Source organism: Tachyglossus aculeatus, chromosome 9 (genome assembly GCF_015852505.1).
Source record: "Tachyglossus aculeatus isolate mTacAcu1 chromosome 9, mTacAcu1.pri, whole genome shotgun sequence".
In the NCBI taxonomy this organism is placed as follows: domain Eukaryota; kingdom Metazoa; phylum Chordata; class Mammalia; order Monotremata; family Tachyglossidae; genus Tachyglossus; species Tachyglossus aculeatus.
Genome location: NC_052074.1, coordinates 51,017,810 through 51,045,673, shown reverse-complemented (window position 1 = coordinate 51,045,673; position 27,864 = coordinate 51,017,810). Strand labels below are relative to the sequence as shown.

Sequence of the window (27,864 nt, the reverse complement as noted above, 5' to 3'; positions counted from 1 at the left end):
ACCAAAATAGCTTTGCTCCTTAGTCTGTCTTTACCAGCTGCTTCTGCTTTCTACTTGCTGAACCAGTTACCGTAGACATTTTTTTTTTTGACCTTTCTGAATCTTCCCTGAGGAAGTTAAGAAACTTGAACCTCAGAAGTTGCTGGTCTTTTCATTGGAAGAACCATCTATGACCTTTCTTGGTAGGTCAGTAACTTGGCTCCCATAAAATCCCTGTCGTTCTCTGAACCGTACTGCTGTCCAATCTGTGTAATTCTGATTGAGTTTCAGTGGAAACTGAATTAAGAGTTCAGTAGTAAAGAAGATGGTGAACTTCACCAAAAATTGAACTTCATGTTTGGGTAAGTTCTGAATAGGTTTTTTCAGGGTAGGGCTAAGTAGTGCTCCCTGAGTTGGAAGCTGTTTCCTACCTAGAATAACCCTGATTTTTTAACCACTGCAGGGGAAACCAGGAGAGGTGGAACCAGTATTAGAAAGAAGGTTCCTGACTCCTGATTCAGCAGATTTATTAGTGATATTTGCTATTACTTTTGATTCTATAAACTGCACACCAGGATAAAAAAAATAGAAGCTAAGCATTGAGCCAATTGTAGTCTTTATTTAAAATGATTATATTTTGCTTTATTGGCAAAGGCTAAAGGAGTAGGGGTTTTAAGCTGAGAAGGGTTTGAAGATGAGGGTTTTGAGGGAAGAGATATTGTGGTTGGTGGTTGTGTGGTTGTTGGTGATCCTGTTTGTCATGTCCTTCAGGAACAGGATGAGACACGATGGAGTTGGACATCAATGGGAGGGATTTAGGTTAGACATTAAGACGATCCTCCCAATCAAAATAGAGTATAAGCTCACTGTTGGCAGGGAATGTGTTTCATTGTTCATTTATTCTTCTGTGGTACTGTTCCAAGCATTTAGAAACCAGTGGGCCCTCAGTAAATCCCAATAATAACAATAACTTACTAGCGAAGCAGCGTGGCTCAATGGAAAAAGCCCAGGCTTGGGAGTCAGAGATAATGGGTTCAAATCCCAGCTCTGCCAATTGTCAGCTGTGTGACTTTGGGCAAGTCACTTCACTTCTCTGTGCCTCAGTTACCTCATCTGTAAAATGGGGATTAAGACTGTGAGCCCTATGTGGAGCAACCTGATCACCTAGTATCCTCCCCAGTGCATAGAACGGTGCTTTGCACATAGTAAGCACTTAACTAATGCCATCGTTAGTATTATTATGTGCCAAGCACTGTAGTAAGTGCTCGGACAGATCCAATGTAAGTAGATCAGACATAGGCCCTCTCCCCCATGGGAGTCACAGTCTAAGAAGGAAGGAAAACAGGTAATTTAATCCCCACTGTACAAATGAGGGAAACGAGGCTCAAGTAAATTAAGTAACTTGTTCAAAGTCACGCAGCAGGCACGTAGAGGAGTTGGGATTAGAACCCAGCTCTCATTCATTCATTCATTCATTCAATCGTATTTATTGAGTGCTTACTGTGTGCAGAGCACTGTACTAAGCGCTTGGGAAGTACAAGTTGGCAACCTATAGAGACGGTCCCTAGCCAACAGTGGGCTCACAGTCTAGAAGGAGGAGACAGACAACAAAACAAAACATGTGGACAGGTGTCAAGTCATCAGAATAAATAGAAATAAAGCTAGATGCACATCATTAACAAAATAGAATAGTAAATATATACAAGTAAAATAAATAGAGTAATAAATCTGTGCAAACATATATACAGGTGCCATGGGGAGGGGAAGGAGGTAGGGTGGGGGGGATGGGGAGGAGGAGGGGAAAAAGGGGGCTCAGTCTGGGAAGGCCTCCTGGAGGAGGTGAGCTCTCAGTAGGGCTTTGAAGGGAGGAAGAGCGCCAGCTTGGCGGATGTTCGGACGGAGGGCATTCCAGGCCAGGGGGAGGACGTGGGCCGGGGGTTGACGGTGGGACAGGTGAGAACAAGGTACAGTGAGGAGGTTAGCGGCAGAAGAGCGGAGGGTGCGGGCTGTCCTGACTGTCAGGCTTGTGGTCATTCATCTAGGACACCATAGTACTACATTAGAGCAGGTTGCTAAATGACCCCTCGGGGTCCTCCTTTCTAACATATATATAGATAGTTATAGAAAACCCTATAAAGCCAGATATCTTTTATGATTGGGTAAGACACTTGATTATCCCTGTTCCTGTTTCAGCCCTGTGATTTTGTGATATTTATGCAGAAGGTTTTGGAGTGGGTAGGTAGATATGGAAAGCCTTATAAAGCCAGATATCTTTTGTGACTGGGTGAGACACTTGATCATTTCCATTTTAGCCCTGTGATTTTGTGATATTTATGCAGAAGGTTTTGGAGTGGGTAGGTAGATATGGAAAGCCTTATAAGGCCAGATATCTTTTATGATTGGGTGAGACACTTGATTATTTCCATTTTAGCCCTATGATTTTGTGATATTTATGTAGAAGGTTTTGGAGTGGAAATCTTTTTAAAAAATTTCATCGAGTATAATTTAGTAATTATGCACCAGAAAATGATTCAATAGGGGAATTTATTATGGACCAAGAACTTTTAAATCCTTTAGAACTAATATAACCGTTACTGTTGAGGCTTGAGTATGGCTTTTTTGTGGAATTTTTTACCATCTGTTAGGCTAAAAACAGACTTTCAAGGATGGGAGAGAGAAGTTTCCCATGATAACTTCCCATGGGACAAATGTCTGCAATTTTGGATAAAAGCCTCTGCTTATCCAGGGAAAATCAATCCTTTGATGAAGAGAACCTCAGATGAATGTGGTTACTATCAGAAAAATGTAGGGTGAGCCTGCGTTTGACAGATCAAATTCAAAGCCACTTTTTAAGTTCAACAAGCAACAACAGTTTATTTTTAACACTAAAGCTCATTATCTAGTTAAGAATTATTTTTCTTTGAAAGTGCATCATTTCCTTTGCTCTAGCAAAAATGGAGAAAACAGTTTAAATTTTTTGAACAGAACAAGTGCTTTCATCTGAAATGATGGTTTTCATTTTGTGAAATTTAGGATTCATTGGGAAACTATTCATTTAACTCATCCCAAGAAAAAGATTTTACTTTGAGTAAATTGAAAGAGACATTTTTAATAATGCTAACAAATTGAGTTTTCCTTAGCCCCTCAGTTAAGATGGACAGCCTGGCCCAGTGGATTCTTGGGGTCCCCTGCCTCATTAGGGGTTGGAGAAGTGGGTACTCTGGAATTGTTGTGGGAAGATCAGGGTATTCTAGTGAGAGTGGAAGCAAACAGGGCCTGCATCTTTCCATGAGTTGCAGAAGGGCAGATTGGGAGTTAGGGTCATTTAAGGGTGGAACAGAGAATGGCTTTACAGTTCTTATCATGTAAAGTGTTTATTGAGTTCCCTCTGCTCTACTAAAGTGCAGAAACACTTGTTATAGAGGTAGCCCCCCAGGTCATCCCTCAGGTTCAGGTTCTACAGAACCATTACCTTTTATCACCTTATACAATTCCCTTTAGGGTTGCTACCTATAGCCACTGGGTTAAGTAACAGAGAGGTTCTCTGTCCTCTCCTCGTATGTCACCCTCACTTACCTAAACTTTCTTGCTTTTGTCCCATCCTATCTTCAATGCTGTAGAAGCAAAGGCCAGGTGGTTCACCTTTGTGGTTGTGTTATATACATACTCATTTGTGTTTGCCTTTATACTCTGGTTACTTACCTTAAATAAGCATTTGACATGCTTTCAGTGGGCCACGTCTGAAAGTTACTAAGCAAGTTCACCTGTCCTGAGAAAAGTCCCCATTTGAGATCCTATCTTTTTTTACGGTGTTTGTTAAACGCTTACTGTGCGTCAAACACTGAGGTTTACAGTCTAAGTAAGATGGAGCACAGAAGAACTGAGGCACAAAAGAAGTGAAGTGAATTGCCCATAGTCACACAGCAAGCAACTGGCAGAGCAGGGATTAGAAGCCAGGTCCTCTGACTCCCAAGCCCATGCTCTTTCCACTAGATCATAATAATTGTGGTATTTTTTAAGTGCTTACTATGATGATGGTATTTGTTAAGCGCTTCCACTGTGTCAAGCACTGTTCTAAGCTAGGGTAGATACGAGATAATTAGGTTGTATACAGTCCCTGTCCCGCATGGGGCTCATAGTCTTAATCCCCATTTTACAGATGAGATAACCGAGGTCCAGAGAAGTTAAGTGATTTGCCCAAGGTCACACAACAGACAAGTGGCAGAGCTGGGATTAGAACCCATGTCCTTCTGACTTCCAGGCCAAGTTCTATCCCCTACACCATGCTGCTTTCCTTTCCCCAACATAATCAGGGTGAAGCAGAATACAATGAGAGATCTTCAAGCTAGCATCGGTATAGGTTTCCGATCCAAATCCCGGCTCCGCCAATTGTCAGGTGTGTGAATTTGGGCAAATCACTTAACTTCTCTGTGCCTCAGTTACCTCATCTGTAAAATGGGGATATCCCACATTGGGACAACCTGATCACCTTGTACCCTCTCCAGCGCTTAGAACAGTGCTTTGCACATAGTAAGCGCTTAACAAATACAATCATCATTATTATTATCATCCACTGGAAAATGAATAGCCTAACAGGGGAAGAGCTTCACTGGCAACCTTTGAGGAACCGCTCTAGGCAGATGCCTGGGCTGTAGAGAGACACACAAAAGAAGGCAAGCAAATGATGAATCACCCTGCAGATTCAGTAGAGCACAGTGGACCGACAAGTCAGAGGAAAGTGGGAGTCACGTGCCAACCTACACCTGCAAAGTCTTATACACATCTGAAGGTTTTCGTCGGCAGCACAGAATTCAAAGTAGTCCCTGGATTCTTCTGTCTAGGCAGAATTTTTCCTATGAGCGATTAATTGTATTTATGGAGCGCTTACTGTGTGCAGAGTTCTGTACTTAGCACTTGGGAGAGTACAATAGAACACACTTGGGTGATGAACAGATACATGTAAGGATAGAAAAGGGAATAAAAATGGTCAGCATGACCTTTGGAAGACTGCGCAAAAAACTTTGAGTAGTAAACTCTATGCCAAGCTGACTGTCTACAAGGTCGCTGTAGCGTCTGACCTCCTGAATGGCTGTGAGGCCTGGATCTACTGCAGAAGACATGTCATCAGCATCTAAGAACCACGCTCAACTTCAAATGGCGAGACCATATTACCAACTGTGATATCCTAAAACACAGTTGTTCAGCATTTAGGTAATTGTCACAGCAACACAGCTCTACTGGCTAGGATCCAAGAGAAGAAGAAGATGCCAATTAATCAATCAGTGGCATTTATTGAGTGCTTACTTTGTGCAGAGCACTGTACTAAGCACTTGGGAGAGTACAGTACAACAGAACTAGCAGACACGTTCCCTGCCCATAAGGAGTTTACAGTGTAGAGGAGGAGATAGGTGGATGCAAACAGCCACTGAGTGGGGAACCAAAACGAGACACTCACAAGTCCAGAGGACAGCAAAAACTTGTGCAAGTCACAGCGAAGCAGTCTCAAACAAAACGACAGCAGCTGACAAAGGAGACTGGCTGACAGAAATCTCTTACAGCAGAAATCTCTTACAGCAAAGGCTTAGTGAAGAAGGGGACTGAGGGCCCATTGTAGGACACATTTATCAGCAGTATCACAAAGCTGCCTCCTTTTTTGTAAACAGTGCTGGGTGTGGGGGTTGTGAGTCCCACATTGGTTTGAGGTGATGTCCATCTCAAAAATGAAGGACAGACAGCTATATATTGTAAGCAGAGACTATATTCATTCTTTTTTTAAATGGTATTTAAGTACTTAAAATGTGTAAGTACTAAGTGCTGGAGTAGATACAAATTAATCAGGTTGGTAACAGTCCCTGTCCCATATGGGGCTTGCAGCCTTAATCCCCATTTTACAGATGAGGTAACTGAAGCACAGAGAAGTGAAATGATTCACCCAAGGTCACTCAGCAGACAAGTGGCAGGACCAGAATTGGAACCCAGGTCCTTCTGAATCCCAGGACTGTGCTCTGTTCATTAGACTTCCCACAGAGCTGTCAGTTTTTCCATAATGCCTATTTTCAGTACACATTTTGGGTAGATGCTTTGAGTGTATAAATATCTATTCAGTGCCCACTTGGTATGTGCACAATTCTAAGCATTTGGGAAGTATAGAAGAAAGAAACGACCCATTTCTTACCCACAGGGAGTTTACACTCTAATGGGAGAGGCAAACGTAGTCATCCCAATAAATCACTTAATGTTCAATTGAACAGACAAATACACAAGACTGCCGAGGATGGGTAAAGTAAATCACCTCATGAGTGCTAGAATTGGCCGATGGGATTTTAAGATGTAGGGTGCTGGGATATTAATTGGGGAAGACTTGTTAGAGAAGGTGGGGTTTTGGTGCATTAGAGAATGTGTTTCCGATGATGCCGATTTGTCTGGATAGAACGTGATGGTGCTAGTGCCCATATGAACAGCGTCAATCAAGGTGTGAGCGGTATAACGAGGTTCCTAGTAAATGTGGGATTCCTGAAGAACGTTACCCCCAAATAATTGGAGAATTGACTCCACTCTGCACATTGTAGAAGCTAAGTCAGCGTAGTTGAAAGATTAACTATAAATAGTTTTACCGCCTCTCAACCCATGATGAAACATGGGGAGGGTGATTAAAAATGAAAATGTGTTCCTCATCCAGATTCAGGCGGTACGTTTGGTCCTTTTAAAGAATGAAATAGGGAAGCTGTGAGCTCTCAGTACATGTTGTTGACTGACTTAAAGGGCGAAACACTTTCTCAAACCCTCAGTTTGAGCTGCTGCCATCCCTGTAGGTGACCCATATGAGCTGGAAAAGAGTGAACTTAGTGGCTGTGAAAGCAATCACTACTTCTGCCGTCCCAGGCTTTGCCGGAAGCAGGACAGATCCTGTGATTTCTAGCCTGTCCAAAACCACAGCAGAGAGGAGGCACCTTAAATCCCACTTCAGACTGGTGATTTACATTATTATATAATTAACGAAGGACGGTAGTTTCATCCACTCTGATATGAAGCACATACCTAAAATGATTTAGGTATGTTGTTTGAATGAGCGCCAAATAGGTACAAGGTAAATAGATCAGACATGGTCCTTGCCCTTCCAGGACTCCACAGGATGTACAATGCTTTATGGCACATATTGGGGCATACATTTGGAAGAAAACCCTGTCTGCTTGTGTGGGAATATGGGGGAAAAATCGCTGAAATAAAACCTTCTTTCATTTTGCAAATCCCGAAGGGTTTTTTGATTAAAAATTGAAACTTGTGGATCACAATTGGGGATTCTTTGTGAAGGAAGCCCTCGCTGTTTATCTGTAGTAGTACTGATGGTATTTATTCAGAACTCTGTGTGAAGCACCGTTTTAAGCTCTGGGACAAACACAAGGTAAATTGATCAGGCAGGGTTCCCCTCCTACATGGGTCCACAAGCCAAATGGGATAAACAAGGCAGACCAGAAACTCTGGAAAGCTCAACAACAAATCACAAAACCAACAATCCAAGCAAGATAACAATGTTAAAGTAGTTAAATTTGCTGCTTGGAAAAGGAGCCTGTTTGGCTCCTAAGTGGCAGCTGGGGATTTTCTCAGCAGTCTATCACTTTCACAGTTCTCTCCATAGGAAGTTACCACCCTCCTATCCTTCAACATTAGTTCATTGACATAGAGAAGAAGAAAGTGTCTCAGGCTAAAATAACAGTGCCTTCTTGGGGTAGAGGTGCAGATGCATAATAATTATGGTATGGGGAAGCGCTTCCTATGTGCCAGATACAATCCCCGTCCCATCTGGGGTTTACAATCTAGGAAGCGGATAGAGAGGGCAGGTATTTTATACCCCTTTTAAAGATGAGGAAACTGAGACTCAGGTGACTTGCCCAAGACCGCACCACAGGCCAGTGGCTGAGCGTAACTCTAGACTCCCAGTCTCATGCCATTTTTGCTAAACTGTCAACACAATTCATCTGCAGCTAGTAATTATTTTCCTGTAGAATGGGCCTTACTGACCTCAGGGAAACATTTTAAAAAGCATCATTTAATTAAAACTAACAGGAATTCCACCCCAGATGCTTGGGTGAGAGAGTATGAATAGCCCAGAGCAAACCATCATCCCTGTTGTATAAATAACTCAAGCCTATGTTCTTTCCCACCAACCATGTTGTCTGAAGAATGCTCACATGATTGGCAAGGAGCATGGCCTAGTGGATAGAGCATGGGCCTGAGAGACAGATGGATCTGGGTTCTAATCCCAGCTCTGCCGCTTATCTGCTGGGTGACCTTGGGTAAGTAACCGGACTTCTCTATGCCTCAGTTGCCTCATTTGTAAAAGGGGATTAAGACTGTGAGCCCCATGTGGGACAGGGACTGTATCCAACCTGATTAGCTTGCAACTACCCCAGCACTTAGAACAGTACTTGACACTTAGTAAGGGCTTATAAAATACTATTATTATTATTATCATTGTGGAAAATGTCCAGAAAAAAGCATGCTATTCTAGTTTCACAGGCACAGCAAGCAGGAGATTTTCCCTCAGAGACATTCCCAGATTTGAATTCAAACTCTTACATTAGAATTGAGAAAATTAACCAGGCCAATAGTCTCCTAAAAATCGCCATTGTGATTTAAAAAAATGATGTCCAAGTCACTTTGAATGAAAATCTTTTTAAAATGTGATCCAATTCAGTAGTATCATAATTAGACACACTTTTTTCTATTTTCATATAAAGTAATCCATCTTTTGTTTCAGGGATGGACGTTCACTCTGGGTTGGCATTCAAAGAATGCTCGTGTTTTTTTCAAAAAGGGAAAACCCTTCTGAAGCCTTTATTGTTTTCCAACCTGACAGCCACAAGAGCTCATCTAATCAATAGTGCTATCTATGTCCTTGTTTTACTAGCTCCCCCCAAGAGAACATGAGAAAGGATCAATCAGTCGTATTTATTGAGTGCTTACTGTGTGCAGATCACTATTCTGAGCACTTATGAGAGTACAGCATAATAGTTGGTAGACATGTTCCCTTCCCACAGTGAGATTAGAGAGAGGGGAGTGAGACTGCGCAGACAATTACTGGCATTTTTATCCATTTCTTCCCACAGGTTCTCCACCCTAAAGTCTACAAGACTGGACCAAAATTTGCCCATTGTTTTTGATGGGCGATACCATTTCTGTGAAGTTCTAAGTAATAACAATCATTTGTTCAAGAAAAGAATAAAGCATTTAAACTTTTTGATCTTTATTTTCATTCCAAGTGTCAAAAAGGCAAATGTCTTATTCATCCTCCTAAAAATAATGTAAACTTCAGTTAAAATGTGGATTTGGGGGACAAAGGGCTCGCTTTGCCCAATCTCCTACTACAACCTAGCCCTGGAATAAAATAGCAAATGTCTGATGCACTTTCTGCTGTTGTGATGGGATTCAGGGTCAGAAGATGTGATCTGGGCATCTCCTTTACATTTTGTCCACTTAGAATAGATTAAGGTGTTGCTGGCATTCATTCATTCATTCAATTGTATTTACTGAGCGCTTACTGTGTGCACAGCACTGTACTAAGCGCTTGGGAAGTACAAGTTGGCATGATATGAGTTTGTAGGCTTGGTGATATCTTGAAGACTCAGGGTTTACTCTGTACACAGTAAGCACTTAAATATGATTGAATAAATATGATCAAATGAATAATGATAATAATGGTATTTGTTAAGCTCTTGTTATGTGCCAAGCATTGTTCTAAGCGCTGGGGTAGATACAAGGTAATCAGGTTGGTCACAGTCCCTGTCCCACATGAGGCTCACAGTCGTAATCCCCATTTTACAGGTGAGGTAACTGAGGCACAGAGAAGTGAAGTGACTTGTCCAAGGTCACACAGCAGACAAGGTGCAGAGCTGGAATTAGAACCCATGTCCTCTGCTCCCAAGCCTGTGCTTTTGCCATCCACTCTCAGCATTAGTGCATACACATATTCAGTTATTCATCTGGTCACTTCACCCCAATATAACAATAATAATAATAATAATAATAATAACGGCATTTATTAAGTGCTTACTATGTGCAAAGCACTGTTCTAAGCACTGGGGAGGTTACAAGGTGATCTGGTTGTCCAATGAGGGGCTCACAGTCTTAATCCCCATTTTCCAGATGAGGTAACTGAGGCACAGAGAAGTTAAGTGACTTGCCCAAAGTCACTGGCAAGCTGACAATTGCTGGAGCAGGGATTTGAACCCATGACCTCTGACTCCAAAGCCCGTGCTCTTTCCACTGAGCCACGCTGCTTCTCCAACAACATATACTGATGTTACTAACTCCGATATCCTTGTTTTTGCTCCTGCGATACCTATGTGATTGATTCCTGCTGCCCATTTAGGCCCATAGCACGATTCATGGCTTTGGCATATTGTTGTGCTTACCAGAACAGTTAGGGCTAAAATAACATCGACTTATTTGACTAACAGTTAAACTCAGTACAGACCAGTGCCCCCAAAAGGGTTAGAACTTTGCTTATGAACCTCATCTTTAAGAACTGTGACCTAGATAACACTGTAGCATTACTTAGAGCCACAGCCAATTTTATCTTAACTAAACAGGTCATTTCTCGGCAACGAATCCCCAGTTTTCTCTTCCTCTAATAGTGTAGTTCAAAAAAAGTTTTGAATGAGCCCAAGTTCAGTAGTCCTTATATTCAAAATAATATCTGTCATCCACCTAATGAAAATTGGACTCTCACGAGGAGACCTAGTTCTCCCATCTCTGAAGCCCACTATGCAGATTTTTTAGCAGATAGTATTTTGGAGCCTCAGACCTGACCTAAACTCCAGGTGTCTGCAGCAATAAGCATCTTTTTACTTTAAAGGACCAAGATGCAGCCTTTGATGGTGGGAGCTTTATTTGATTGCCAGACAGCCTTCCAACAAGGCTGTGCAAATTCTTGCACCTTCCAAGGGGAGCATGATGACCTACTGCAGTAGCATATGACTGTTTTGACAGGATAGATCCCTGGCAGATGAGAGCAAATCAGCCCTTTGGCAACCTTTCTACTTGCGTTGGACCCGTCTTCCTGCATTTGGAGGACACCTGGGGGGAGCTGAATTGGCTCCTGGAAACCTCTTTTTCCCAAGTTTCAACAAAACGAGGGAAACCATTGTCTGGAGCTGGTTCTCAGTCACTCAATGAGTGACCCATTCCGGTGACCTGACGCAGCCCCTGGGAAGAGCTCTGGGGAGTTGGCGAGGTTCTATGCCTCTCAACATATGGATTGAAAGGAGTGTAAACCTGACCCAAAGAATTTCTCCCCTAAGTGCCATGTAGTCTGGAAGCTAATGGAGTATTGATGTTGACAAAATATCAGCAGTCATTGTGCCTAGTGTACACAACTTTACACTGACCAAAGCAAAAACAAAATGCAGTATTGACATGGACAGATACCAGGCATTATGAGTAAGTGTGAGCAACTTTACACTAACTCAAACAAAAACTCCAAAATGCAGTATTGATACTGACAAGTACCAACAGTCATTATGGTTAGGGTACACAACTTTACACTGACCCCAACAAAAAGCAAAATTAATTATTGATATTGACAAATAGCAGGCAATATGACTGTATAAGCAACTTTACGCTAACCCAAACAAAAACAACATAAAAACCCACAGGTATTCTATGCCTGAATTGCAGATCTAGCTTAAAAGCTAATTCCCCAAAGTGGCTGGGTTAGTTTGAGTTATATATCACGACACACCTGAGGTCTCAGTGGACCTTGGGAAGCAAAATGACTGAGCTTATTAGTAGTCAATAAATATGATTGAATGAATAGTAGATAATGGATTTCTTTATATTACATTTTATTGAAACCTTAACATTATCCACAAGTGGTGGATTAAAGCAGTGCAAAATATGCCCCCCCCCCCCCCCCCCCCCCCCGCCTTCAAAGAAGTACAATTTACTTCAGACAAGAGCATATGTTAGGAAGATCAATTGGTTTCCAAGCACTTTTCCCCTCTGGTGTGAAAGCATCCTTGGGGTGCTATTACTACTACTAGCAATTATGTTTCTTGTTAGCGGCTTATTATTCACCAAAAACTCACTGTATTAAGAGCTTGGGTAGGTACAAGATAACTTGGTTGGTCACATTCCCATGTCCCACATTGGGGCTCACAGTCTAAGTAGAAGAGAGTAGGATTTCAATAGTAATTATGGTATTAAGTGTTTACTATGTGCGAGGCACTGCACTTAGCACCGGAGTGGACACAAGCAAACCGGGTTGAACACCGTCCCTGTCCTGCGGGGCCCATTCTCCATCCCCATTCCACAGGTGAGGCAACTGAGGCCCAGAGAAGTGACTTGCCCAAGGTCACACAGCAGATAAGCGGCAGAGCTGGGACCAAAGCCCATGACCTTCCAACTCCCAGGCCTGTGCTCTATCCACTGTGCCAAGCTACTTCTATAAAAAGCCCATTTTACAGATGAGGAAACTGGGGCCCAGAAGTTAAGTGACTTGTCCAAGCTCCCACAATAGACAAGTGATGGAGTTGGGTTTAGAACCCACACCCTGTGATTTCCAGGTGTGTGCTCTTTCCAATAGGGCATGCTGCTTAAACAGCTTAAGGAAATACAAAATTTGAGAGTCAATTCCATACAAAGGGGACTCAACCTAGATGGAACAAGAGTGTCAAGTATTACTTCAGCTCCCTAGAGCCTTTAACTGCAGAATTAATTCCTTCAGTTATCTGCCACACATTAACATTTTTCAGCCACAATGCTGAAAGGGAGCCACATTGTTTATTAATTCAATAATAATAATATTAATAATGGTATTAGGCACTGTACTAAGCGCTAGGGTGGTTACAAGCAAATTATGTTGGACACAGAGCCTGTCCCACATGGGGCTCACAGTCTCAACCTCCATTTTACAGATCAGGTAATTGAGGCACAGAGAAGTGAAGTGAGTTGCCCAAGGTCACACAGACAAGTGGTAGAGCTGGAATTAGGACCCATGACCTTCTGACGCCAAGGCCTGTGCTCTATCCAGTATGCCATGGTGCCTCTCTATGCCATGCTGCTAAAGAAACTCCTCACAGCATGGATTATTACAGTATTTGGTTTTAGTAATTTGGGAAAAATTATCTAGAATACAGATCTGTTCTCTGGTAAATTCAAAAGATACATCATATCTGGATGACTAAATAAGGTCAACTGTTCCCAGTATCAAACTGGGTAATTTAGATTCCTCTTTGGAGCCATTTACTGATGCATTGTTGCCAGGAAACAGTCAAGTGACACCTGTGCCGAAGTTTTAGAGTTATAACTAATCTGTGAATGCTCAATTATGAAATTCCATTCTTGGTATGCGATTCTCTTACTATTCTTGTTCCCTGCAGCGGTATTCAGGAAAGAAATGTGAAGTTCATTAGCAGTGGAAATCCTTGCAGCAGGGAACGTCTACCAAATCTGTTATGCTGTACTCTCACAAGTGCTTAGTATGGTGCTCTGCATGCAGTATGTGCTCAACAAATACGACTGATAAGTAAAACATTTAAGGAAGCTGGATCTTCATTTTGGTCATGCGGCAAGCAAAACCCTTTGGACGTGTTCTCTCTGGGATGTTAAATTATTGTAGATTGTAATTTAACAGTTGGAATGCCTATGAAAAAATTTGTTAGGGTGGCATGTGGGCTGCTACTGCACAGTATGTGATTTGAAGGAGGGTTGGGATCTCAGCATTGAGATCAGGCATTGTGTGGGCAGGTATTGAATGAGAATTTTTGAGAGTTCTGCCAGTTCACTTAGGTCTAGAATGTCAGCACCCTGCTCCTTCAGCTCTGGGCCTCAGCTGGGGAGAACATTTGTCTTCTGCTGTGAACCAAAATGCCCACCAGAGATAAAGTTGAAATTGCAAAACTTATTTCCTTTGGCTAACAGAGCAAATGACCTCATCTGTGGAAGCATTAGTATCATAAGATATTAAGATGTCAGGCACACGGTCGCCGAAAAGTGTGGAAAGCAATATGTGTGCCACTGTCTCCATGTTTTGTCAGTAATGTATTTTCCCCCGTTTAATTTGAAGTGATGAAAACGTAATTGGAAACAGCTTTGTGCAATATTCCTCAAATTTATTTTTATTTCAGAATGTTTTCCATTGGCAAAAAAAACAAGTTGAGATTACAAGCCAGATCATATCAAGAATCATTGCAGTGTAATGAAAGCTTGAACCCGTTTATGTGGGAGGCGTCCCAAAAGGCATTTTAGTGTTGTTTTTTAAAATTGAACCCATTTAAATATAAACAGTATCAAGCAATTGTCTGGCGAATGGACAGGTGCACTTGACTTTACTGGATTCACTAGCATGGGTTTGTACCAATAAAGTGCGCTCTGCCTGAAATCAGAACTTCATTACATTCAAAGTTTGTGAGGGTTATTAGTGCACCCTTATACATGAAATTTCAGTGAGAGCAAAATCAAGAAAACCATTTTGAAGATTTAGAGTTGTGGATGGGAGGGTGATAATGTGAAAAAAATGTATCGGGGCTAAAGGAGAATGGATGTGATTCATTTAAATTTATTGTCCTAAGGGGATGGTATTCTTCCAAGTGATGGAGGTCAGAATGAAAATAAAGGTGTCAAGAATGGGATATAGAAAATGTATTCAAGAGGCAAAATATTACAAAAACCAAGACAATCTGGAGGGATTTTTCAGTCATGGAATTGTTTTTCTTATATTGAAGATATTAGAAAAAGGCATCCTGACACGTAGAGTACTATTAAAGTTCAAAATACGACTGAATGAAAAAGGGTGGGAGTGACCTCCCCTTCTCATTGTCTAGTAGGACGTGGGTTGGGCAGGTTTCTAAATCTGTTTGATTTAGAAATCAAACTCTGCCAGCTGGGGCTAATTGTTCTTATCATTAAATGTGCTTGAATCTTCACATTTATGGAAATGACACATCAATGTAGAGAAAAATGGCCCCAAAGAATTCAGAATATGAAACAAGGGTTGGTCCAGTTGCAAGTCTGGTTCTTTCAGTACGTCTCTGAGTAACACCGGGCAAGTCACTTCAGTTCTTTGTATCATAATTTTCTCATTTGTAAAAAGGTTGAAACTCTGCTACCACTAATACCTCCTAATTCAATAAAATCCCATGCAAATATATACTTAGCTGCAGATGATGGTGAGTGTCTGTCCAGGTGTGTGGGTGTGCCCCAAAAGTGTAATGTGTGACTGACCAATCCTTTCGATGTAGGAAGGCATGCCTTGTCTTGCTCACAGAATCGAGTGAAAGGATTGATTGCTCATAGTTTGAAAGAGTTAGAGGAAGCTTGATGATAATCATTTTGATCAGAAGTTAACCGGTGAGAGGTGATGGTGAGAGGTGATGCAATGCTAAAACAGAGTATTTTACCTAAGAGGATCAAATCCAGATCATTCTTCCTCTCCAGTTCTATTTCATTTGAGCATTTCCCAAGTCTCTAACTATAGGCCTAGAATTATGGCCGTTTTGTAATGCTGACAGACTGTAGGTTTTTCTCTTGGTTCTACAATGCTGCCTTGATTTGTTGCTGACCTACCCAGTGGGGCTGTGGAGGAGCGGAGATGTTGCCTTTTGAATCCCCACTGAGTCCTCTGACCACATCTAGCCTTAGTACAATGAAAAGGAAGTTCTCTGGTTGGGCTGTGGGGAACAATGAAGACTTCAAGGAAAACATTGCTTCAAGCTGACGCCTGGAGATTTGAAAGCTGGAACATTTTCAGCTAGTTCCCACCTCACACATAATCTTGCAGTTTGAAATTTCCCTGCCTATGTGGTTGACTAAAATCTTCAGCAAGGGGGAAAGTTCTGAATAGACTGAAATATTTGCAAATATTATCTTTTATTCTCATTTTGAAATGAACTAACCATGTAATGTTTCTCAATTTCTTAAAAAAATACGTGCTTTTTGGATTGAGAAGCAGCATGACCTAATGGTAGAGTATTCAGTCATTCATTCAATTGTATTTATTGAGTACTAAGTGCTTGGAAAGTACATTTCGGCAACAGAGACAATCCCTACCCAACAATGGGGTCACAGTCTAGAATGGATCTGGGTGTCAGAAGGACCTGCGTTCTAATCCTGCCTCCACCATTCTTCTGCTGTGTGACCTTGGGCAAGTCACTAAACTTCTCTGTGCCTCAGTTACCTCATCTGTGAAATGAGGATTAAGACTGTGATCCCCAAGTGGAATATGGACTGTGGCCAGCCTGATTAGCTTGTATCTATGCCAGCTCCTAGTACAATGCCTGGCACATAGTAAGCACCTAAATACTGTTAAAAAGGGCAAAGAATAGGTTATGTGGTAATTCCCACCATTAAACAAGATAAACAGGATCACATATTCTCTGGTTGTGTGATTTTTTTCTCTCCACCCCCTCCCCCAGAAAAAAAGGAAAAGAAGTTCCCTTAAAGCGATTGGTAGATCTCTAGACAAGCCAGACTTCAGGGCCCAGTGTAACTCACCTTTCAGCCTTCCAAGGAAAGCCGAGCCCAATAGGTATTGGCAAAAATTGGAGTCTGGCCCCCGTTCCTTTCTCTGAGGACCAAATTAGGAGAAAAAAGACCTGTCGGGCAAACGCTTTAAAAGAACACATCATCTTTAAATGGATGCTTGATTATCTACAATAATAATAATGGCGGTGATTATTAAGTGCTTACTCTGTGTTAAGTGCAGGGGAAATACAAAGTTAGCTTGGACACAGTCCCTGTCCCATGGGTCTCAGTATCTTATCTCCATTTTCAGTAGAGGAAACTGAGCCCAGAGAGATTAAGAGACTTGTCCAAGGTTGCATACCATGGAAATGGTAGGGCTGGGACTAGTACCTTGGTCTCCTGACTCTCTCTTTCCCCTAGCCGTCGCTGTGTCCCCCCAAAGAAGTAACAGCTGAAGGTGAAAGGACAATTAGATGACTTTGTTTTGATTTCATCACCATACTGAGAGATGAAAGTAAATCAGAGAAGGTGATGGAAAGCTGCATGTAGTCCACCTCCTCCTTTCTACTGGGATTGGGATCCTTGACTTTGCCCTAGTTAGGGAAAATTGAGAAATTGCCACCGTTGTAGTGGGAAATGGAGATCAATGCCCTGATTCCTGCCCTCTTCCACCTGCCACTCAAATTTGGGGGAGACAACCCTACAAGTCTACCCTCGGCCAGCCTGGGAACCAGAGTGCCAGGAGACGTAGTACTTTTCCGGGAAGAGTGGTGATGCTTCACTTCCTATTCTCACTGTAATTACCTGATCAAAAGAGATCGCTGTGGGCCAGTGATGGTGGTGGACTGGTTGGGGAAATTGAGCCAGATGCTTAGAGAAGACAGCTTGGCTTGCACGTTTTCTGCTGGTCAGCTCACAAATTAGGGTGTGAGCCCACTTAATGCCACAACAAATTAAATGACTTAATTTGGAAAGGATTATCAGTCACATGTCAACCACACTGTGAATACTAATGAAATCCCACCGTTCATATCCTCATTTCCAGACCAGAGGCCAACTAGGTGTGTGTATGATGGAATCTACAGTCTAGAACAATAGGGAAGTCGTGATCCTGAGGCTTTGGTCGTGATCCTACCAAAACCGTTTGCCAAGGAAGTGATGATATAGCCAGTGGAGACTTGCTCAGGGGACGTTGCATTCATCTAGTTATTAATGATGATGATGATGATGATGGCATTTGTTAAGCACTTACTATGTGCAAAGCACTGTGATTGCAAATAATGACTAGATTGTACTCTCTTCTGTGTGGACACAATTATAATTAAAGTAATAATAATTGTAATATTTAAGTGCTTACTATGTGTCAAGTACTGTACTAAACTCAGTCAGTTGAATTTATTTAGTACCTACTGTGTGCAGAGTACTGTACTAAGTACTTGGCAGAGTACACTATAACAGACACAACAAGCCTATAGTCTAGTGGAAGATAATCAGATCCCACATGGGGCTCACAGTAGGAGGGAGAGAACTGGTACTGAATGCCCATTTTGCAGATGAGGGAACTGAGGACAGAGAAGGAGGTGACTTGCCTGAGATCACACAGCAGGTAAGTGGCAGAGCAGGGATTAGAACCCAGATCCACTTTTCCCAAGCCCATGCTCTTTCCACTAGGCCATGGTGGAAAAGGACAAGAAGGATAAAGATAAACTCTTTGCTATAGAGCTTGGCACTGCTACAGTATGGCTCAGTGGAAAGAGCACGGGCTTCGGAACCAGAGGTCATGGGTTCTAATCCAGGCTCCGCCACTTGTCAGCTCTGTGACTTTAGGCAAGTCACTTAACTTCTCTGGGCCTCAGTTACCTCATTTGTAAAATGGGGATTAAGACTGTGAGCCCCATGTGGGACAATCTGATCACCTTGTATCCTCCCCAGCACTTAGAACAGTGCTTTTCACATAGTAAGTGCTTAACAAATGCCATCATTATTATTACAATCACTGCTATGATTGTTCAGTGGACCAAACCCATTAGTATCTGCAAGGTGACTCTGCTTCAGAACAGAAACTTGAATGTAATTGGTATTCTGCTATGTTGTTTAGCGTGTCGATATATTTTTTAATGGTATTTTAAAAGCATTAATTATGTACCAAGCACTGTATTAAGCCCTGGGTTAGATACAAGCTAATCAAAATGGACACAGTCCATGTCCCACAAGGGGCTCAGTTTTCATCCCATTTTTATTACAAGTGATGTAATTGAAGGACAGAGAAGTGAAGTGTTTTGCCACAGGTTACAAAGCAGACATGTGGCAGATACAGGTCTTTCTGATGCTCAGCCCATGCTCTCTCTATCCACTTGGCCATGCTGTTCTCCATAATTAGGGCGTGGGCCTTAGTTGTTCTGTTAAAATCTAGTACAATAGAATATACCATCCTTACCTTATATTGAAGTAAACTTTCCACTTGATTGTATTCCAGGTTTCCTTGTGGGGGTGTGAACCAAGAGTTGGGATGAAGCCCTAGAACAGAGGCCCAAGGTTTTCCTTCCAAAGGATTATCTATACTGTAAAATGTTTAAAACCCCTGAGAAATCCCTCTGTATTTTATTTTCTAGCCCATAAAATGATTACCTACCATCCACTCAAATTCCCTCTATTATTTAGTGTTAGAGTCGAAAATGTGGTTCAGTCGTATTAAAAAAGACATCTTTCTCCCACCAGTGGAAAAGGAAAAACAATACTGGCACTGTACAGAAGAAGGAGTCATAATCTTCAGATCTCTCAAATGCCAATGATTATACAGTTTTTAATCCTTGCTCTCTACCTTGCTTTGGTAATATTTAAGCTCATGCTTCAGACAAACATCTTATAAGAACATTCTTAGAAAATGTGCCAAACGAGCAGTTATTGCAAACTTGTCAAATCCACTTTCTCACTCTAGTAGCATTTCACACTTGATTTGTTCCTGCCAGAAGCATCTGGTTTATTCTCAGAAATCTTTGGACTTGGTCTTCACCTTTGACCCCAGGATGGTGCTATCTTTCCATTCTCCCAGGACCCCTTCCTCTGCTCCTCTCCATGGATTTCCTTGCAATCACTAGAAAATGCACTTTTTACCACCGTTTAGATTTGTCTCACTCTGACAACTAGCCCATTTTGCTCTCTCATCCACTCTGTCTCTTTTCCCACTCCTTCCCTGTGGAATTTCTTCATCCTTCTCTTTCCCCTAATCTACCATCCACCTCTTCCCTTGCTGCTGAATACACTTAACATGATAGTTGGTGACCATATGACTGTGTATGTAAATTACATGCTAAACAGAGCAGAATCTCACTTGTTCAATTATTTGAAGAATCAGACCACTCGGAAATATTTTACTTGAATTTGTAGCAGCAGTTACCAATTTTTAAATTGAAAGCAAATTGGAAGAATGATTTAACATTGTCCGGAAATGCTGAAATTGTTTACGTTCACAGAATGTGCTGTCATATATGTTCCAGGAAATTCTTGTTCTAAGCCATTATGTCAGTACTTAGTCCTTTGTTTTCAGTACAGTAGAACAAGGTTTCCTCAGAGGCAGCGGTTGTGACACGCTGGAGGGTTTTCTTGGTGTCACAAACACATGTAGGCACCAATATGGGGAAGCAGGATTGGAGGCAGGCTAACAGAACAGGTACAGACAGACTGTACTCAAAAATGCTATGGATGTTTGAGTTTTGGATAGTTTTTTACAAATAGGCCCAACGTTTTAAAGGACCCAGCCATAAAAATGCTGGGATGGGTGCTTTGTTGCCCACAGCCAAATTTTATTTATACTTGGATCATTGTCATTATAGGTGAATCATTATAATTAAGCTACATTTTAAAAATGCATTTTATCCAGTTGAATATATGAAATATACTTTAAAAAATGCTATACTCTCCAGCTCACTTGCTAATTCAGTCATTAGGCTTCTTTAGCACGAGCTAAGTATATGATCAAATCCTTTTGTAGTAGTGTCTTTTTAAATTGCTATTCATGCATAGAAATCTGCTAATTCAGATTTGAGCCTAGAATATGTGTTAAAAACATTTGCTTCAATATTCTACAAAAGGGCAAAGTAGGCTGGTCACCAAGTACCTTCTTTGTGAAAACCAGACAGTTAAATGGGAATATCTCAGAGTACCTGAGATATAAATAATTGGACGAGGTTTTACTTACAGCTCAAGCTTCCCATTGTGTTGGAGGTCCAGCATGATGTGTGATTAAAACAGGTGCGGCTGTGTCTGCATGCAGCAACACTACGTTTTGTAAGTTTTTTGTTGGCTAGCAGATCACTTGTGATCTGAATCTGCATAGGGCAAATAAAAGAAGCCTACGGGACTGACATTTAGGGAAACTTATTTTGGGGGAGAACTGAATATTTTTGGGGAGAACTCTGTTATAATGTGCCCTCCCAAGTGCCTAGTACAGTGCTCTGCACACGATAAGGGCTCAATAAATACAATTGACTGATTCAATTGAGAGAACGTAAGCACTGCTGTTTTGTCTCCATCTTGGCAGAAGGTGTTTGAAGGAACAGATGGTTGTGGTCCTCCTTATCATTCAACCTCTGTAGTAATGTCCTAGTTAATTGTTTTTATTGAGCTGTTACTATGTGCAGAGCACTGTAGTAAGGGTTTTGGGGTTGTTCAGAACAACAAAGTTATTAGACCAGTTCCCTGCACCCATTGAGTTTACAGTCCTGGCTAGCAGCTCTACTTCTCCCTCAAAATCCCCATCTCTCAAGTACCCATTACTAATCATTACAGCTTCACATAGTATTCAATTTCATGTTCCCAACTGGCTTTCTGGAGGCAATAAAAGCATAAGAATGGTAGCAGTAGCCTGCTCTCATTCCTTATGTAGAAAACATGCTGGAGGACAGGCGAACTAAGGCAGAGTCATGTTGGCTTGACATATAGTTTTAATTGGGTCTTCTATATTCATTCAATCGTATTTATTGAGCGCTTACTGTGTGCAGAGCACTGTACTGTTTGGGACGTACAAGTTGGCAACGTATAGAGACAGTCCCTACCCAACAACGGGCTCACAGTCTAGAAGAGCACAGATTCTGTATCTGAATACTCACTGGGACCTATTGAAATTTGGCCAACAGGAGAAGAATCCTGCAAGTGAAGTACTAGAATAAAATGTGCTCCAGGGGAAAATTGGCAGATTTGTTGAATTCTTGGAAACTGTTGCCTAGTTTCTGAAACTCCCCTTTGATTTTGTTCTTATAAATTTTTTAAATTAAAAGTATTTTTGAGCTAATATTTCAAGAATTTTAGATAGCCTCCATCGGTAGGCTGGCATTGTTGATTCTAAATGGGCAGGGTTCTAAAAGCCCAAGTGCTCTCCCTTTGCTTTAGATAACCTGGTCAAAACAGCAAGTTTTGGGGCATCTAACTGGTTAAGGAAAAAGTCAAGTGGCAAAGTTGGCAGCATCTTTGTTGTTTTTTTTTTTAGTAGCCAAGCAGATACCTTTTCAAATTTGCCAGCTTTTCAGACAAGGACATACTTTTAATGAAAGTCAAGGGAAACCTGGCTCATTCCCATAAGCAATGGAGGCCTCTGGTTTCCAACCATTTGTTTCTCTCTCCACTGTTCATATTGTGTATCAAACGTGGGCTAATTTCTCAGTATTTAGTCATTATTAAGTAAAATATTACTGTGCTTAATTATTAGTGTAAAAAATCATGATCACTTTCAAATAGTGTATTGTTTTAGCCACCATATCAGAGACCACCATTTAATAGTAACAATAATAATAATTATTATTATGGTATTTGTTAAGCACTTACTGTGTGCAAGGCACTGTACTAAGTGCTGGGGTCGGAAACAATTAAGTCGGGTTGGAAACAGTCCCACATCGTCATCATCATCATCAATCGTATTTATTGAGCGCTTACTGTGTGCAGAGCACTGTACTAAGCGCTTGGGAAGTACAAGTTGGTAACATATAGAGACAGTCCCTACCCAGCAGTGGGCTCACAGTCTAAAAGACTGACACATAGGACTCACAGTCTTATTCCCCATTTTACAGATGAGGTAACTGAGGCCCAGAGAAGTAAAGTGACTTGCCTAAGATTACACAGCAGACAAGTGTCAGGTCAGGATTAGAACCCGTGACCTCCTGACTCTCAGGCCTGTGCTCTGTCCACTACACCATGCTCATTTCAAAAATGCCAGTGAGCACAGAAAAGATATTGCAAAATTGGGGCCCTTTAGTGGGGTGACATTAATCACTGTTCAAAAATGGACCTAGTTTACCTGCTTTGATACAGAAAATTCAGCCAATTGTATATAGAGGCACAAGGAGCTCTAATGTTCATAGCAAGAAGATAAATATAATCAGCTGTTTGATTTTTCTGATCTCATTGGGAATTGACAACTGAAATAAACAGATAATTGAAAACATCAACCTTCTCCACCACACCTTTTCACCAGAATTGCTGTGTGGTTTTTGTCTCTCTGCCCTAGTTCTTTCTGGTGCAAATAAGGAACAAAATAGCCAAGAAAGTGGGAAGGAGAAGATTGTTTCAACGATTTTGGAAAATCCATTAAATAAATCATTTGCCTATAAAGAGAAAATGTTGTATCGGCATCAGTTAAGCACCTCCTCTGTGCGGATTACTGTACTAGGTCCTTGGAAACATGCAGTAGAAGGCAAGATTCCTGCTGTCTAAGACTTTACAAACTACTGGGGAGACAGCCAGTCAGAAATGAACTGCATTCAGTGTTTAGTGCATAATGTTTAAAAAATATCAATATTGTTATTGGATACAATAAAAACAAGAGTAAAAGCATAGCTGTATCTGACATTAACAGAAGTCTTCCAAAGTGAATGATAGAAAGAATAAACAAACAGGTGGGGATTAGCTGTGGAATTGTTTTGGAGGAAAAAGGTTTGTAGGAGTTGGCAGACATGTGGGTTGATTTGAAGGAGAGTGTTATCTTCAAGAAGGGGAAAGGGCATCTATCTGTAAAGGATTGGAGCCAGTAGAGTGAAGTAATTAGATGGTGCAAAGATTATGGGCTGGAGTGTAGGAGAGATTTTTTTGGATGCAGGGAGAAGGAAATACAAAATCTTTTGATTGCAAACTGTAGGGTTTCTTCTTCCTTTTGCAGCATTAATAAGGAGAGGCCACTGGCAGGTGAGGGGAGCTACTGGAATGGGGATCCAAGTACAGAGACCCCCATTTTCACCACAAGGTATTGGAATGTGTTGATTTTGTAGCACATGCTAAATTAGGAGGCATGATCATGCTGATGATAATTAATGGATGTAAGCACTTATTTTGTGTGAATTACTGAGGAAAGATATGACGATATTACTTCAGATGAGAAGCAGCGTGGCTCAGTGGAAAGAGCCGGGCTTGGGAGTCAGAGGTCATGGGTTCTAATTCTGCCTCTGCCCTTGTCTGCTGTGTGACTTTGGGCAAGTCACTTCACTTCTCTGGGCCTCAGTGACCTCATCTGTAAAATGGGGATTAAAACTGTGAGCCCCACATGGGACAACCTGATTACCTTGTATCCCCCCCAGTGCTTAGAATAGTGCTTAGCACATAGTAAGCGCTTAACAAATGCCATAATTATTATTATTATTATTATTCAGATAAAGTTCCTGGCTCATAATAGGGTGGCAGACATTCAGGGAAAGAAATAATGGGAGGCATAGGCAAAAACAATTACATAACCACAGCAAAAGACTTCTAGACTGTGAGCCTGCTGTTGGGTAGGGACCGTCTCTATATGTTGCCAACTTGTACTTCCCAAGCGCTTAGTACAGTGCTCTGCACATAGTAAGCATTCAATAAATATGATTGAATGAATGAAAAAGACCACTGCTGAGAGGAATCATCCTTCAGGCAGGGCCATCTTTGGCCAATAGTCACAGCATTTAATCAGTTTATCAGTTGCATTTATTGAGTGCTTACTGTGTGCAGGGCACTGTACTAAGTGCTTGGTAAAGTACAATACAACAGTATAACAAACACATTCCCTGCCCACAATGAGCTTACCATTTAGAGCAGGAGACAGACATTAATATGAATGAATAAATTACGGATATGTGCTGTTGGGGATGAAGGAGGGGTCAAAAAGGGAGCAAATTAGGGCAATGCAGAAAGTGGGAAAAGAGGAAATGAGGGCTTAGTCATGGAAGGCCTCTTGGAAGAGATGTGCCTTCATTAAGGCTTTGAAGGTGAGGAGGGTAATTGCCTGTTGGATATGAAAAGGGAAGGTATTCCAGGCCAGAGGCAGGATATTGGAGAGAACTGAGAGAGAGAAAGAACATTTCTAGAGGTTGAAAAAGTGATAAGGGACATTTTGCCCACCTTGCGCCCACAAGGAAGGAGTCTACTCAGGAAACAGAGGTGGGTGGGGAGGGTTCAAGTTCCAGACCCCCAGTGGAGAGGGAGTTTTGGACTGAGTGGGTTAGCTCCAGTTTAGAGTCTTTCCTTGCTCGCTCTGTATATCTGTATCAGCACATAAATGTATTAGTTGTACACTATAGTGCTTGGTTTTTCCAAACTGATTACATATCCTTTATGTCACTATTCTCAAAACATTTGTAAGGTAGGGAGGGGCATAGGACTATTATCCCCATTCTTGGTATTTTATTAATGTTCCTATCCATCATTTGAAGTATGCTGATGATATGTTTTCATCCTGAAGGCTTTTAAGCAAAAATCACTGTCATTTCAGCTACTAGTCTTGCTTTAAATTGATCAGTTGTCATTATTTAACCCAAGTTGGAGCAACTTTTTTTTTTTTGGTTTTTAATTAGCATTCCTCTCTGTAACCTTTGGTCTGTACTTTCTTTAGTCTTTAACCAGAAGCAACTAGTTTTTTTTGTTTGTTTTCAAATGCTTTGTAGATCCAACTCTGCTCTTTTAAAGTTCATTGGTCATGTCTTTACGTAGATGTTTTATAATTTCAAGAGGAATAGTAAATTTAAGACCCAAATTTATTGATTTTTGAGTGTGCTACCAAATTGGTAACCAAGCAAACTGAAGCTATTAATATATTTAAAGCTTAGTTTGGAAACCTTGATTCAGTGGTGCCGTGATTTTTCTTTGTGGATAAAAAATAAGCAATAATGATAGTTCTGAAATCTTCAATAGTAGTACTTCAGTGCTAAGATTCACTTAGTAGTTTTGCCAAATTTTGGTTACCCCATGAAGTCTTTAAAAGGGTACATGTGTATTTGTTTAGTAGTTTAAGTAATGCATGTCTATGAAATCTTTGTTGTTGATTAAACAAAGATGTCATATGATCATGTGTTTTTTCCCCTCACTGTTTTGTTTCCTATTAACTATTCTAAAGAGTTAGGTTTAGAAAACTAGATAGAAGTCTAACATGAAAGTATGTAACCTTTTCTCTTCTTTGTAAAAAACATGAGAGCTGTAATACACTAGAAAAAAGTCTAAACATCATTTTGATTTCTCTGTGGGGGGAAAAAACAACCCTCCACTTTTGTAAGGTTATTAATTTAAATGGCTGATTAGTTTTTAAATTACCAAATAAAGACCATTACTATTAAACTGAACTAGTTTTTCATTTTTGTAAAGAAAAGTTTAGAGTTTCATCTGCAACAACTTTGTAAAGGGATCCTCAAAACTTCATGTGGTAAAAGGGGTTTTTGTTGATGAAAATCAGAATTTTTAATATCTTATCCTTTAAATCGTCAACTTCTAGGAAAAAGGACCTGTGTTCTGTACTTATTTAGTGCTCAGCTCACAGGAAGCTCTCAATAATGATTTTGTTGATAATGGTTTATAGATTGGGAAGTAGGCATTACAGATGTGAATCAAAAATTATGCCCTTTGAGTTTGGGCTTCTAAAACCAACATCATTCCTTATACCTGAACCCCATTTTACAGATGAGAAAACCGAGGCACAAGGAGTGAACTGACTCACTCAAAGTGCAAGTGGGCACTATAGGGACTGTGGCCCTATAGAACAGTCTCTAGAGTCTCTAACAGATTTATTACTCTACTTATTTTACTTGTACATATTTACTCTTCTAGTTATTTTGTTAATGATGTGCATCTAGCTTTATTTCTATTTATTGTGATGACTTGACACCTGTCCACATGTTTTATTTTATTATCTGTCCCCCCCTTATAGACTGTGAGCCCATTGTTGGGTAGGGACCGTCTCTATATGTTGCCAACTTGTACTTCCTAAGCGCTTAGTACAGTGCTCTGCACACAGTAAGCGCTCAATAAATACGACTGACTGAATGAATGGAGTATGGGCCTGGAAGTCAGAAGGACCTGAGTTCCGATCCCTGCTCCTCTACTTGTCTGCTGTGTGACCTTGGACAAGTTACTTAACTTCTCTGTGCCTCAGTTACCTCATTTGTAAAACGAAATTAATACTGTGAGCCCCATGTGGGACATGGACTGTGTCCAATCTGATTTGTTTGTATCGACACCAGTGTTTAGCTCAGTGCCTCGTACATAGGTAGTAAGCACTTATCAGCTACCATGAAAAAAAAAGTGGAAGGGGGAATTAGAACCCAGGTCCTTTAACTACCTTGTAATTTTTCTTTTTGGCCACATTGCTTCCAGCAGAAAAGAAGAAATAGGTTGATGTTCTCATTAAATGTATTTGATAGTTATGGTGACGAGAAGTATTTTAAAAGAATATGCCCTAGGAGCAAAGTTTCTCACTTGTAAAATGTAGATTAATTATCTCAGGACATAATAATAATAATGGCATTTATTAAGCACTTACTATGTGCAAGGCACTGTTCTAAGCACTGGGGAGGCTACAAGGTGATCAAGTTGTCCCACAGTGGGCTCACAGTCTTAATCCCCATTTTACAGATGAGGGAACTGAGGCACAGAGAAGTTAAGTGACTTGCCCAAAGTCACACAGCTGTCGACAGTTGGCAGAGTCGGGATTTGAACCCATGACCTCTGACTCCAAAGCCCAGGCTCTTTCCACTAAGCCATGCTGCTCCTCTGCAAAGACCTCTCATGCTCTGACGAATAAATTTCACAAGTGATTTCTAGTTGTCCTAAAAGAGTTCATTCATGTTCCATGAGAAAACATTTTCTGGTTAATTTGTCCCAGGCTAATCTCTCAGGCCAAAAAAAACCCAAGACAGTTAGGACCTCAGTGATTCAATTGGCCTGCCGTCTCTGAACAAATCAAATGGATAATTTCTCTGTCTTTCTATCTAATTTGGACTGCGGATCTAGTAATTGTCTCTCAATCAGTCAATGGTATTTATTGAGGCTTTACTGTCTTCTGGGGACTGTACTAAGCATTAGGGAGAGTTGACAAAGTGAGCAGACACACGATCCTTGCCCACGAGGATCTCCCAGGCTAGAGGGGGAGGTAGCTATTAATATAAGAAAGAAATTAAGAATATGTAATAAGTGCCATGGAGC

General features: G+C 41.1%; 1 protein-coding gene across 3 annotated transcripts in view; it reads left to right on the top strand.

The window, feature by feature from the left end:
- Positions 1-27,864, top strand: part of COBLL1 (cordon-bleu WH2 repeat protein like 1) — a 131,857-nt gene that overhangs the window by 5,956 nt on the left and 98,037 nt on the right. Inside the window, exon 1 of one of the 3 annotated variants that reach the window (XM_038750964.1) lies at positions 320-341. The exons of the other annotated variants lie outside the window; for them this stretch is intronic. Within the exon in view, the coding sequence (XP_038606892.1) occupies positions 334-341 (8 nt within the window). The 5' untranslated portion in view covers positions 320-333. Of the gene's footprint in view, positions 1-319; positions 342-27,864 lie in introns of those variants that run through there. 3 annotated transcript variants of the gene reach the window in all.